The 13,410-nt window shown below is 39.9% G+C and overlaps 1 protein-coding gene across 29 annotated transcripts in view; it reads right to left on the bottom strand.

Annotated features, from left to right (window-relative positions):
• The window catches only part of MADD (MAP kinase activating death domain), a 68,944-nt gene that overhangs the window by 30,120 nt on the left and 25,414 nt on the right, over positions 1-13,410 (bottom strand). For 9 of the 29 annotated variants that reach the window (XM_068193583.1, XM_068193604.1, XM_068193594.1 and 6 more), the window contains 13 exons: positions 12,871-13,106; positions 12,366-12,521; positions 11,305-11,412; positions 10,272-10,465; positions 9,351-9,682; positions 8,574-8,713; positions 7,250-7,351; positions 6,355-6,393; positions 5,256-5,315; positions 4,700-4,802; positions 3,472-3,658; positions 3,156-3,306; positions 548-754 (listed from right to left, as the gene is read on the bottom strand). In XM_068193583.1, the coding sequence (XP_068049684.1) occupies positions 548-754; positions 3,156-3,306; positions 3,472-3,658; positions 4,700-4,802; positions 5,256-5,315; positions 6,355-6,393; positions 7,250-7,351; positions 8,574-8,713; positions 9,351-9,682; positions 10,272-10,465; positions 11,305-11,412; positions 12,366-12,521; positions 12,871-13,106 (2,015 nt within the window). Of the gene's footprint in view, positions 1-547; positions 755-3,155; positions 3,307-3,471; positions 3,659-4,699; positions 4,803-5,255; positions 5,316-6,354; positions 6,394-7,249; positions 7,352-8,573; positions 8,714-9,350; positions 9,683-10,271; positions 10,466-11,304; positions 11,413-12,364; positions 12,522-12,870; positions 13,107-13,410 lie in introns of all 29 variants that reach the window. The other 20 variants (XM_068193613.1, XM_068193607.1, XM_068193609.1 and 17 more) reach the window with 9 other exon arrangements.

Genomic DNA, 13,410 nt, shown 5'->3' with positions numbered 1-13,410 from the left:
TGCTGTTTAGAAGAACACACATTCTATTTGCTATTGCATAGAAGGAAAATCCATCAGTCCTACTCACTGAAACTGCAACATTATAACAAAAATCTTTTTGGAAATTTTGCTGTTAACAAACAGCAGATTTTGGATCCCACTTACATCAGGATACAATCTACATAATTCACAGGTAGCCAGCAATGACAGAAAACCTTTGTTTCATGTTTCCCTTACACAGCTGCCCTTTCTGAAGTCCTGCTGTCCCTGTTCCTCTTTTGCCATTTCCCGTTGCTTGAAAACAGCAATCACAGAACAAAAAATAAGGCTGTTTAAGATGCAATGAAATATAGAAACAATTAAGATTAGACAGCTTCTGGGAGAAAACTGCAGTGGATAGTTTATCCAAGAGTAGGGTGAAAACACATATGATTGTTCCTTGCAATCCAAGGTGTAAATGAAGCATGTTACAGTAGCAATGTAGTGTGTTAAAATGGAGAGAATGCAAATAGAACCTAATTCCAAACCAGAAGTCCCCCCTGCACTTCACATGCACCTCAATACACACCAATGGAAGCAATAAAATTTTCTTCCTTCAGACTTCTCGTATCAAACTCCCTTGGCCCTTTGCCTGCAGGGCTTGGTGGCTTTGGCATTAGTTGAGGTACCGGCAGCTGCATCGCAGGTTTTGGCTCCACTCTTGGGGATGATGCAGGATCCTTGCCAACTGGAGTGACAGATCCATCTGTAGGACTTCGTTTTCTCTTTTCTGGTTCTTTAAATTAAAAGAACAGTGTTGAGAGAAAAATAAATAAATAGAAACCTAAGGAAAAAGAAAATTAGAGCAGGAGAAGAAAGATGAGACAGATGGTTTCACCTAAATCATTAAGCCTGGCACTAAAAAAGCTCAGTGCCACATTTGTTCCTAAATGCCAACATGGCTTCTTGATAGCCTGACACACTGGTGAAAACAGTAGAGGAGAAAGCCAGAGTACTGTTTTAGGGATACTCAAGTATCTCATTTGTGTATATCTGAAACCTAGGAATGTTCTCTGACACAGTAACTGTAGCATCTCCTCTGCCAAATTGTGAAAAATTAAACAACTCTGCCTAAACTACCAAGAGTGCAATTTATAGAAGGTAAGTAAGTTCCTCTCACAGTGTAAAGATGACAAATGCAATCAATTCCAAGGGTAACAATAAATTAAACTTCAGTTAGGAAAAAAAAAATAAAAAAAACAAAACACAAAAATACCAATCAGCTATAGGTCTTCCATCAGTCTCTGAGACTTTCTATAACCATATGTCCTTAAAGGCAGTTTGGATAATTTCTCTGTCTCAAACCCCACAGTTTGAACTACAGCAAAACCTTCAGAAAAGAATAATTAAAACCAGGTTTTCCATAAAGAGCCTCCTCCACAAACTATTCCAATACCTGATGAATCTAATAGTCAAAACTTCATTTCCTATTATCTAAATCTGTCATACCACTAGAACTTGTGATACCTTTGTTCAGTGGATTTAAGATTCTGCTATCAGTAAAACCTTTCTATTTAGATAGTAACTGTAAATAATCAACACCTAACACTCAACAGAACGAACACTTCCATCCTTCAGAGCAGAAGTGTTTCCCCAATTCCTTGCAGATCTTTCAGAAACCTCCTCAGCTTTGCAAGATGTGAGTACCAGAACTGGAAGCACTATTTCATTTGTGGGTCTTATTACTGATACATCAAGATACTATACAAAATCTGCATTCCAAATGTGTATTCACAGTTACACAGTGCCCCCCTTCCCAGTTTTTACAGACACAGTAAATAGTGGGAAGTTCACATACAGCAGCAGGAGACTGCTTCCTAGGATATACCTCCCAATCCTACTATTATTGCCCACTATCCTTGTTCCTAAAAACAAGTCCTTAGTATGACCACATTATAATAACTTAATCACAACCATGCTTTGTTAAGACTTAGCTTACTCTAGACAAATAAGCAATATCCATCATGTTCTGTAGGATTACTAGTTTATTACTATATGTTAAATAATGTAAACATAAGGACTATTCTCTATAAAACATTTCTAGAAATAAACACTAATTTCAACTAATTGAAAACAAGTAAAACATACTAAACAGCTAAAATTTGACTGCAAATTAAGATATTATGCAATAATGAGAAGAGTCTTTAAAAGTTTGCACCAAATTTTGTCTGTCATGACCACAATTAGTTTACTGGGAAAACTCTACTTACCATCAAATTATGCTATTTATTCTTCACTCTAAAACATTGAGTTTTACATCAGCCACTCCAATTTTCCTTAGAAATCAGTGTCAGACTAAAAGCTTGTAATTACAATGATCAGCCCATTCTCCACATTCAGGACTGTTCCACTAGCACAGCCTTCCTTACCTTCCTCAGCATTCCAACAATGACTGGAAAGGAACACTATCTAAGCCAACTCATAAAAAAATCTCTGATGCCAACTCATAAAAAAATCTCTGATGCAAGACCCAGAACACCAGGAGTAGATGCTACTCCTCTGTGGCAATGAAATAAGTAACTTTTCATCATTTGAGATTACAGAAAAGTCAGATACTAAGCAGAGATTTATCTTTTTGTCATTTTTTGCTTTCTTCCTTAGCATGCATTTCCTTATTTCGCGTTAAGAATCAGCTTTTTAAGAAACAGCTGAAAAATAAAGAGATGTTTTCAAACTTTCTTCTCTAAGAGTGTTTAGTTTTACGAGAATAATTGTGTAGTTCAATGTGGTTGGTAAGACGTTAAGTCTCAAATGGCTCCACCTTACAAGTATCTCCCTCCCTACCGAGGTTGCCTGCAACAACTTTCCAAGACACTGGCTGGGACAGTTTTAGCTGAAGGTCCCCATTCCCAAAATTTCCACTTCAGCTGTAGAAGTGCCAGGTTTTATATCTCACTGCAGAGTTTCCATTTTCAATTAAATATCAGTATGGCCATTATTTTGCTTTGTTCCAGTAACACGTATGCAAGAAACACAAAACAGGCTTCAAGCTTTATAAGGCTTCAGTAACAACGGTACAATTCTCACCATTTTGGAAGTGTTGGAAAAGCCCTGAAATATCAAAAGGCACAGAACAAGCTTCCTTCCCAAACTTGTTTGGTTCATGAACACTGTATTCTCATGAACACTCTTCTTACCTTTATTGTAGTAGTGAGTATGTGCTATCTCTAGCAGGCCAAAAACACTGGCCATGCCTCCCAGGCCAGCATTTGCATATGACTGCTCCAGGCTCAACACAGTGCACTTCAGCAGGTCCAGCATGCCTTTATAAACCTTGCGGCTGATCTCCTGCAATGAAATCCCCATTAGCACTGCTATTTCAGACGTGAAAAAGTCAAGAACATAAATTCTGAAACTGCTGTAACACCAGCTTTTCACAACTGACAAAAACTTCCTGTGAATTGAGCCTCAGCAGACACACAGTGTGAGGACCCTGCTGAGTTCAGCACTGACCACGTCCTGTATGACATCCTGTCGAGCATCCTCCTCAGACTGGATCGTGCGATTCAGCTTGCTCAGTACAAAGACGCGGAGCTGCTCACTCTCCAGCAGACGTCGGACTCTCTTCATGTTCAGCCAGCCAACGCCTTGCCCATCAAGAACATTGTGCACCACCTCCTTCAGGAACTGCTGGTTCTCACTGATACATTTAAGAGAAAGCAGGCAAAAGTTAGTTAATCTCTGCTTCCTTTGCCTTGCATGGGAAGAGAGCTATGGCCAGGGCACACACAGAAGCACCTTCCCTATCAACAGTAGTTGACATCTAGCTCTGTCGGCTGCTAACGTAACTGCACACAGTTCAAGCTCTGTTCCATAGGTGTAGTATCAAATACTTTATTTTGTCCTTTATTTCCTATAAAAAGCCATAATCAGACTTTCCTCTAGCTCCTCTAGGTACTGCTCTACCCTTCACTTTCACAGCACATCCATAGGAATCCTTTATGCCTCAACCTTCTTCCACAGCCCCCACATCTGAGCTGTAGGCTTTCTTTGAAAGAGGAAGTGCAGCACTACTAATGGATTACTGCAGCAGCCTTGGCACATGTTTTGTGGGGCACATGTTTGCTCAGCTTCTTTTGCCACAGAGGGAAAGGTAAGAAGGAAACTTCTGTGCAACCTACTGCATTCCCCAGTCTGAACTGCAGTTATTGTTCTTACTTGTCCCCCAAAGCCAGTAGATCAAAATAAATTCACTCTACCCATGACTGCTACATAAGAAAGGGAGGAAAGAGCACAGGCACAGGTCAGGTAATGTTTACTTGCACCATTCTGAGTCCCTTCCCAAGGTTGAGAAAAGCACTTCACATGAATTTATGGAATCAAACTTCTTCATTGGACTCAGCTGATCCCCCTACATGGTGCATTAGAACTCCAATGGGCTAGATCACCTTGTTCAGAACACTCAATTACAAAGAATAACTACTGAGTTAAAGTAGAAACCTAGGACATTTTGGATCTCAGACAGAAGGAGGACACATTTTGGAGCACAGAAAAATAAGCATGTGCACTATTAACTGTAAGACATCCATACCAAATCTTCTTAGATAATAACATGTCCAGGTCTAGGGCAACAGAAAAGTAGTATTTAGGTTTCAACAGCTAGACTTCTGAGAAAACATTGGCCAGGTAGGAGGCCACTCTAACTACACTGTACACTTGAAAAGCAGGAAAAATATATTACCTGGAATTGCTAGATCGTCCCTGAGGTGATGGAGATTCTCTTTTCACTGTTGGGCTGTGCTTTATGACTGAAGACTTCTGATCAACAAGGGCCCGTCTGTTTCCTAAAGAGGAGAAGAAACAGAATGAGAGGAAAGGGCGGGAAGAAAAACTGATCCCAGGACAGTAACAAGCAACACTAAAGTTGACTAACACACCTATTCGAATTACAGGTAACAGACTTCAAACAAAATGGAAACTCCAAAAAAGCAGCAGCATATATCATATTCTAGCATCACACATCGGCAGAAAACAGTAATGGGAGTAATGCAGAGAGAAAAAGAGATGGTAATGGGAGCAGGAGGTGAGAGGCAGGAAAAGTTTGGCTGCTCTGCATGCAGTTCCACAACAAAAACCATCTTCAAATTAGTTACTATATGTAAAAGCATAATGCATTGAGGGTGACTAGTATAGATCATGTGGTACTGGTTACCCAGCGAGAAAGGTAGCCCGAAGTCAGGTACAGGGAATGCTGGAAATTGTTACATCATGCACAGCTCATGCTGTAGGGAACCCACCTTCATTGCTTACTGGGCCAGCTTCAGTAATAATCTCCATTATAGTATTTAACCCAAATACTGGGACACAAAATATACAATTAGTAGTGTACTGAAATATCTACACTCCCCACTGTCAGCATCAAAAGAGTCCAACTACCAGCTTCTTCCCAGCCCTCCCTCAAAATAAAACCCAAATGACACTAGAGCAGGAAGGATGTTTGAAAGCTCAAGACCACAAGGGCCAGAATAACTTATCTCAACAGATAGTGCTTGACTTGAAATTTGGCATCGTGGAACCAGTGTATTGCATCTTCAAGGACATTATTGCACATATTGTATTTGAATGGCACTACAAAAATCATCTGCATCACCAAGGAAAAAATATCAATGGATGCATATGAAATAAAAATTAAAAAGGAAGATGGAAAGTGGTCAAACAGCAGCAATGAAATGGAGTCCCAGCATCATTTCCCATTACAGTTAGAAACACACACTTGGCAAGAACAAGTTAATGCAGAAACTTTGTATCTCTACAACAGAGACAAAAATAGCTAAAACCCACTGAAGTGCCCAGTGGGAATCCCAGTGAGCCAGCATGCACATGTAAATGAACACACACACACACACACACACACACACACACTCTCACACACACTTGCACATGCATAAAACAGACTGAGCTACTCCATGGAAATCCCATTCTCATATCTGCACAGTAACATTAAAGGCCCTACAGCATTAAAATAGTCAAGAAAAGAACACCAAAGTGCAGAACATGAGGCACAAAGCATGAATGAGGAATGGCAAACCCCATCACTGTTTTCTTCCAATGCATGGAATCAGTCATTAAGTTTATCCATGGAAACAACCCTGACACAAAGCATGTTTCTTATCCAGTACAACTGGACATAAAAACATAACCAACTGGTAAAAGGTTGTCAAAAACAGCTGTGCAGAGTCTCTGCTAGTGTTTTCACCCTACCAGTCCTGTTACTCCTCATTTTACACACAGGGAATGATTACTTGTCTCAAAAACAAAGTCCAAAGCAGAAACACAAAATCCACCTTTTGGTCTTTGTTTCTACAAGGTCAAAGGTCAGCAAAACATCATACCAACCTTCATCCACATCCCTTCCCAATTCCAGATTAAAGTAATCTTTACCGATAAAAGTGATGAGGAGGAAAAAATAAATGAAAAAAAAAATCAACACATTAAAACAAAAGCAGTTAAGTTCTAATCAGATAGAATAACTCAAAAGGCAGAATAAAACCTCTCCTCAATATAGCATCTGAAAAAGTCTCAACACTACAACACCAGTGCAAGCTCAGTCACCCCGCGATACATTCAGCACAAGGATGACCAGGCTGTCTAACACCCATGGTGTGAGGGCCATTTCTCTAATGTCCATTCAGACATGTTACCTAATGACACTGCAGACAAACAGGGGATGTTCTAATGAAAAGATTGAAAAGATTGTGCACATATGCTAGGGATTGATCTTCACTCTCATAGAACTGAAAGCATGGTTAAAATTTGATTTTCTATTTAGCAATCTGAAAATATGATAAGCACTTTTGAAACTCACATAATCTGCATAATCTGCAGTCTCCATGGGAGGATACTGCATTTACAAATGCAGTACCATCACTCTTATAAATTACCTAAGGCTAAGCATGAAGATAGTGGCAGTACAAAAGCAGGACCTACCTCTTGGTCCCCATTCTTTATACTAAGTACTTAAAAATAAAACGAAACAAAATACACTATGAATGTTGGTTTTGTTTTCTATCTGTTAACTCAGCCTAGACTGGACACTCTCCCATCCCAACAGTTGTTGGGAAAAAGACTAACTGAGAAATAAGATAACAATTTACTGTCTTGCTCCTTAACACAGGTACTAACCAAATGACCAAAAGGCATCACTCCCAGGATTCCTGTTAGGGGTAGGACCTCAGACTGCCAAGTCACAAGAACTGAAAAGGCTGTAGAATACAAAGGGAAAAATTATTACCTTTCAGGCTGGGAAAGGGAGTATTCTTATCTCTCCCAACTTTGGTTGGTAGGGCCAAGTTAGACAGACTGAAACTTGTGCTGTGGTTTCTGTACAGGCTGCCTATGACAGAAGACAAACAATTAATGCCTACTGCTCACTGCACGCACCCAAAGATCCTGTAATTCACCATCTTATTTCAGATCCTTCATGACTAAGTTCTTCTTTATTACCCAAAAGTCTCACAACCATTACATGACCTCATTTACATTGCGACCACATCTGTAATCAGATTGTTCTAAATAGTACAAAAACATGTCTTAGCATTTGTGTTACAGTAATTGATTTTGGATCTTCCAGGCTGAAATATAACAGCAAAATCATCCTGTCGTCCTGCACTTAGATCAGATCACCTTAGGTCTACCTGCTAGTTTGATCCTGTTTTTGGGAGCAAATGAATGGTTGGGCCACATGAGAAAACAGGATGACAGAAGATTTGGAAAACATGTAACTCTGAAGTGAGGACTGTGCACTGTGTCTTGTGAAACACTGTAAATCTGCCATGGAACCATGCTTTGAAATAGAAGCTTTTAATTTATTAGGAAAAAACATACATTCTTCCTGGTACAGGCAGATCTTAAGGACACAATTATGTATCATCATCTGCTTAAGCCCGTAGACAGCCTGAAAGCATCACATTTAGATAAAGGAACTGATTAACACTTCAAATTATTAAAGTGTCAACATATTATTTCAATTTTCTTGGGTTCTTTGCCTTTTTTGTAGCCTTATTTTAGTAACAGTCATCTTACCAGAAACATTTAATATATTTTCCCCAGTGCTACAAACTTCTTTCACTGCTTTTTACTGTAGTCCAAGACTCAAGTGGCCATGCCTTCTGTCCCTCATTAAGAGACTCTAGATTCATGTTCCACACCTGTGGTTTTTTTAATTAAAATACAATTGAAAGTAGGTAGTCAAGGAATTGAATTTTGCACCTAAGCACACAACATGGCAGTATGGAAGGCATATTACTGTAAGATTTTTTTTATCAATTTCATAAAATTACACAATGCTTTGTTTAAATGAAACTGAAGAAATTTCTGATCTGTGCCCTAAAGTGCCATAGAACTCAAGGGGCTAACCACAAAATCAAAGTCCTTCTTACTGAAGAATAAATAAAGAAGTAGTTGTCAGCAGCTGTCAGTAAGCCACCATGACTACTGGAGAGCTGGTAACAATTTGACAACCAACTCATTCTCTTGACTAGCCATCTCTCTATTCCATCCCTCTGTACACTCTGATACAATAAATAAAACTAGCTTAATAAACGCACTGTACATACTTGCAAAAGACATGATGCCGCCAAAACCTTCGCTGCTGTTGTTGGAGACAGTAGAATTTGGGGAGCTGGCCCTGGAATCTGAATCTGCATCAGAATCACTGGCCAGTTTTAAACTGTTTGGCCGAAGTAACTTCTGAGACCTTTAAAGAAATTAAGTACAACTGTTATTAGCATTTCCCCTTCCCACCCCAAATCAATACATTGTATGGTTGTGGGAGATTGATGATGGTCTCATTCCAACCAGTTTTCACCACACTACCTGCAACTTGTGGAAAAGAAAAAAAAACACCCAAACAAATAAGGAAAAGCAAAAAAAATAAAGAGACAACTGAAACATCTTTACATTCAGGCTTTTACAGCCTTTCAGGGCATGCTGAAAACTTGTCTACAAAAGGGCATTGGCAGACTTGCAGGTGAAAGGGTTCTGGTTTGAAAGGAGTAACAAGAAACCCATTGCTACCAATCACTGCAGTACCTTTACCCCAAAAGATAAAGATTTACTAAAACAGTTTCCAGAAATCAGTACATGATATACTAGAATGTTCTAGAAAGAATTGTTAATTCTCATAGCTCCTGCTGCTTACATAAAAGTAAGGAACTGAGGGACTAAAAAAATGCTTTTATTCAAGGGTTGACAGCATTTCAATATTAAATGAAAGTGATCAACAATACATCTCAGTTGCCAAAGACATTTGAGTGCATGAATGTTAAACTACATAAAGCAGACAGAAAGCCCAGAAGTGCTGTACAGAAGGGCAGGAGACAAGGAGGACTCGCCTGCTTCCATTGAGATTCTGATTAAATCTTGGGGTGTAGCTCTCTTCTTGCTCATCATCTTCATCCTCTGTAGGAAAACCATACTGTGGTTCAAAGTATGGATTGTCATACTCTCGCTTCCTCACCACCCCTTCTGAGGAGCTCAGGCTGCCAGCTGCGATGTCACTCTCACGACGATCCAAGCTTATCTTGGGAAAGCTTGGTTGCAGCGGCAAGGAAGAGAGATGGTTTGAAAATCCAGCAGCCAACTTCTCTTCTATTTCTGCCGAGTCTGCTGCCTCCTGTGGACCAGTCAAATCATTGATCTGTTCGCTAATTTGCGTTACATACAACTGAAGGGCAGGACAAGAACAATTATTTCAAACTGGGAAATCTGCACAGTACTTGCTGCTTGCTATGGGGCCCCCACCACATCCCCACTACCTATGTCTCTAAACTAGGATTTCATACACACTGCAGTATTTGTGCATTGTTCTAGGGACCTACTTCCCTTTAAAACAGCTCTGACAAAGTAAGTGTTAGCTCAGGACAATGGCTTTCCATTACCATGTTCCCATTCTTCTTAAAAGACCACAAATTCACGAGTTTCCCCACCCTACTCCCTGTTCCTCTAAAGACATCAGGTCTTTCCAGACTCTGTAAAAGCAATTCCTGCAGTCTTAAGCTGGACCATTTCTCTCTGCTAATGCTGCATTTTTCAATGCACTGGAATTTTTTGTACAGGAATGGTCTCTCCCAGCATAAGAGGGTACCAGTAAACTCCACCTTGCTCAGAAAGTCCAGGGTGAGCATGCAATTAAATCTGTACATGGTGTCACAGTCCTATTAGCTTTTGCCCTTCTCAGAAAGAACCACGTGCATTCTCCCATTCTTTATATCCTAATACGCTGATCTTGAGGCTGAACTCATCTCAGTACACACATGATTCACTCCATGGATGACAGTGCTGGGGCTGCTACTGGCTGTAGTACTGGAACTTGAACGAGGCTGGTTATTCTCTTGGGAGTTCTCACTGTCCATGGTCTGTTCATCGGGATCCCCTGAATATTCTTGAAAATCATCAAATTCCACTTCACTAGCATCACCAAGGGCTGCATGAGTCAGGGGGTCAACATCTGCAAACACATCATTATTCATTCAACAACATTGCCTTCCTCAGCCTTTTGCCCATCTAACTAAATATTGCTAGAAGATGAGGACTGCTCAACAGAATCAACTGGCAAAAAATTTAGTTTGTAAAGGGCTTTTGGAGGTCATCCATTCCAATTCTCTCCTCAAAGCAGAAGCACCTTCAAAATTAAAGCAGGTTGCTCAGGGCTTTGTCTCACTGAGTTTTGAATGTTTTCAAGGCTTGACATTCTACAGTGATCCTGGGAACCTATTCAACTACAATAACTATTAAGTTCTTTTCCTTATGTCCAAGTAGAGTTTCTTTGTTGCAGCTTATGATTATTACCTCTTGTCCTTGAGACAAGGGAAATGTTTTGGGACTTCTAGATTTAGTATATTGAACAAAAGTGAGTGTTTATGCAGCTTCCATATAGGCCACAGAGAATGTATTTTTCTGTCTCCACTAGGACAAAGTAATACTTTAAAGCTAGCACTGAGAACCAATATGCAGGGGCGGGACAGAGCTCACACTCTGCTGTCCATATTGCACAGTATTTACTGGCAGCAGAAGGCTGTTTCCTGATCTCCTGAACCAGTTTTGTTCAGCAACACCTGCTTCTGTTCTTCCTCTTCACAGTGTCATTTGGAAGAAGTTGTTTATAAGCAGGAGAAATGTCCTTTCTCAGTCTACCCACACATTTTTACCTCAGAGCAAGACCACAATGGGACAATACTTTGTTCTGATTCAGGGATTTAGGGGAGGCCTTTTTCCTAAAGTGCTTCAGATGAATTAGGAAAGGGAACCGATGTGGACCTTATGAAAGTAAAAGCAAAAGTCACTCACTTGGGGTATCACCATTAATGTCACATTTCATCATCTCACTGACAAAGTCACCAAGGGAGGAGTAGGAGGAACTTGAGTCATCATAGTCGACGCTGTCACTGCCACTGCCGCAAGAGGCGAGAGAGAGAGATGAGTGGCAGCATCAAAGCAACAGCAGGCTCTGATGCTCTAAAGATGTGAATCAGCACTGTTTTCATGGACCGCCTACAAATCTCATATTATAATAACTACCAACAAATTTCACAGGCCAGCTTCAGGAAAGGTAAGAGTAAAAAAATATAACTTTCAGGTATGTGAAGAGTTATGGGAAGACATATAAAATCTCTTAGCGAAGTTATGAGGCTAAATATGAGTAGAGAATAATGTATTAATTCACAAAATGTGTGTGTTTATGTAGGACAACTTCAAGGAACTGGGAATCACAAGTAAAAGCATTTCCTTTTTACTCTAGTGATAAATCCCATTCTGTTAGGACCACTGGTACTGTACAGAATGTAAAATATGTGCAAGTCCAAGGATGAAAGATCTCACAAACCAGGAAGGAAGGAAAAGGAATAAAATTAGACACAGAACTCCAAGAAATATGGCCAGAAACTACTACATGAAGTTTCCTTTCATTTTACTAAACACACAAGGTGGTCACAGGCAGTGGGTAGTACTAACAAGCTTTGCATAACTATGGATAGGGAACAGAGATTTAAAAGAGTGGTAGGATGGATGGGAGTATTTGCATTATTGCAACAGAAATAACCAGAGAAAGAACAGTATGGAAGAAAAGACAATTAATGTGTGAGGAAATGACAAATGGCATACAGGTAGCAAAAGAAAACAGGAAAATAAGTATGGAGAATCACATTAAATGAATACACTAGCAAAGGGTTAAGAGGATTGCTGTGATAACAGAGCAGTGAGAAAATTTGCTTCAGTGCCATTATTCTGCCCGGACTAGAAATGAAACAACAGCCTGGCAGATGACAGGAAAAAGCTGCAAATGAGAAGTAGGAGAGTTCCAGCAATCTGAAATAACTCTCATGTGACTATGGGCATGTTCCCCACTAACCTGTCATCAGTGGGATCAGAATCTGTTTCCTTCTCTGCTGGGACATTCAGGGCTTCAGCCAGCTGTGAATTGCTGTCATAGACTCGATAGTGGATGGGCTGCAGCTGGTGAGCATACCACTTGGGTTTGTCACCAATTAGGGCTGGGTCAAACATGTCTGCACAAAAAACCAAGAAGAGCATTATTCAAACTCATTTACTGTGTCAAAGGCTTCATTCACAGTAACACTATCCTCTACTAAGGGAAAGGGACAGTCTTTAAGAAGCCTATAAGACTTTTCCATAATCAAACAAGAGGTAAAATTGATTGGAGGAGCAACTCGCCACTAGCAGGGCTAACTTGGGAGAAACACGAGGCCATACATAAAAAGAGAAAAATATTCCTTGAACTAGATTTTCCTCCCCAGCAGGACTAATACAGTATAAAATTAAATCCTTCCCTAGAACGTCTGGTTTTTAAGCTGCTGCATTACATCAAAGTGCAGGAAAGGCAAGATCAACACTTACTATTATGAATTCTTTGGAAAGCATAATTAGTAGGGTTGAGTGACCATTCTCCAAAGTATTCTACTGCCTGTGTTCTGGAAAGCTTATCTGCAAAAGGTGTTTGCTTCGGCCTAGAGGCAAGAAAAGAATTTGCCTGGAAGGCTACCACTGGTCGTGGGAAGAGGCGAAGAGTGCGAGTATGCATTTGGAAACCTTGCAAAACATTTGGTGAGTTGAAGAATCTCACCATAGCAACCCTAAAAAGAAACAGAGAACAATACATTAGATAAAAACACAGAGCATAACAAAAAAGAAGAGAGCGCTCTTAAAAGGTATGCCATAGGCAATGTTTCAAACCTTTGAAGAATGGTAACCTAACTCTTCTTAGCAAACAGCTGTCTTGCAAAAAATAAAAGAAAAATCCAAACAAACCAAAACCCAAGATACTGCTTTGTTCTAATTCATCATCTTAACACAAACACCCACTCAGTGAAGGATATCATTCTTGTTTCTACTAGCTGAGGTAAAAACTAAGTCTCCAGCTTTTTTTTTTCTGTAGTT

This window comes from Anomalospiza imberbis, chromosome 6, assembly GCF_031753505.1.
Source record: "Anomalospiza imberbis isolate Cuckoo-Finch-1a 21T00152 chromosome 6, ASM3175350v1, whole genome shotgun sequence".
NCBI lineage: Eukaryota > Metazoa > Chordata > Aves > Passeriformes > Viduidae > Anomalospiza > Anomalospiza imberbis.
Note: the sequence above shows the minus strand (reverse complement) of the source record. Positions and strands in the feature narration are given on the sequence as shown.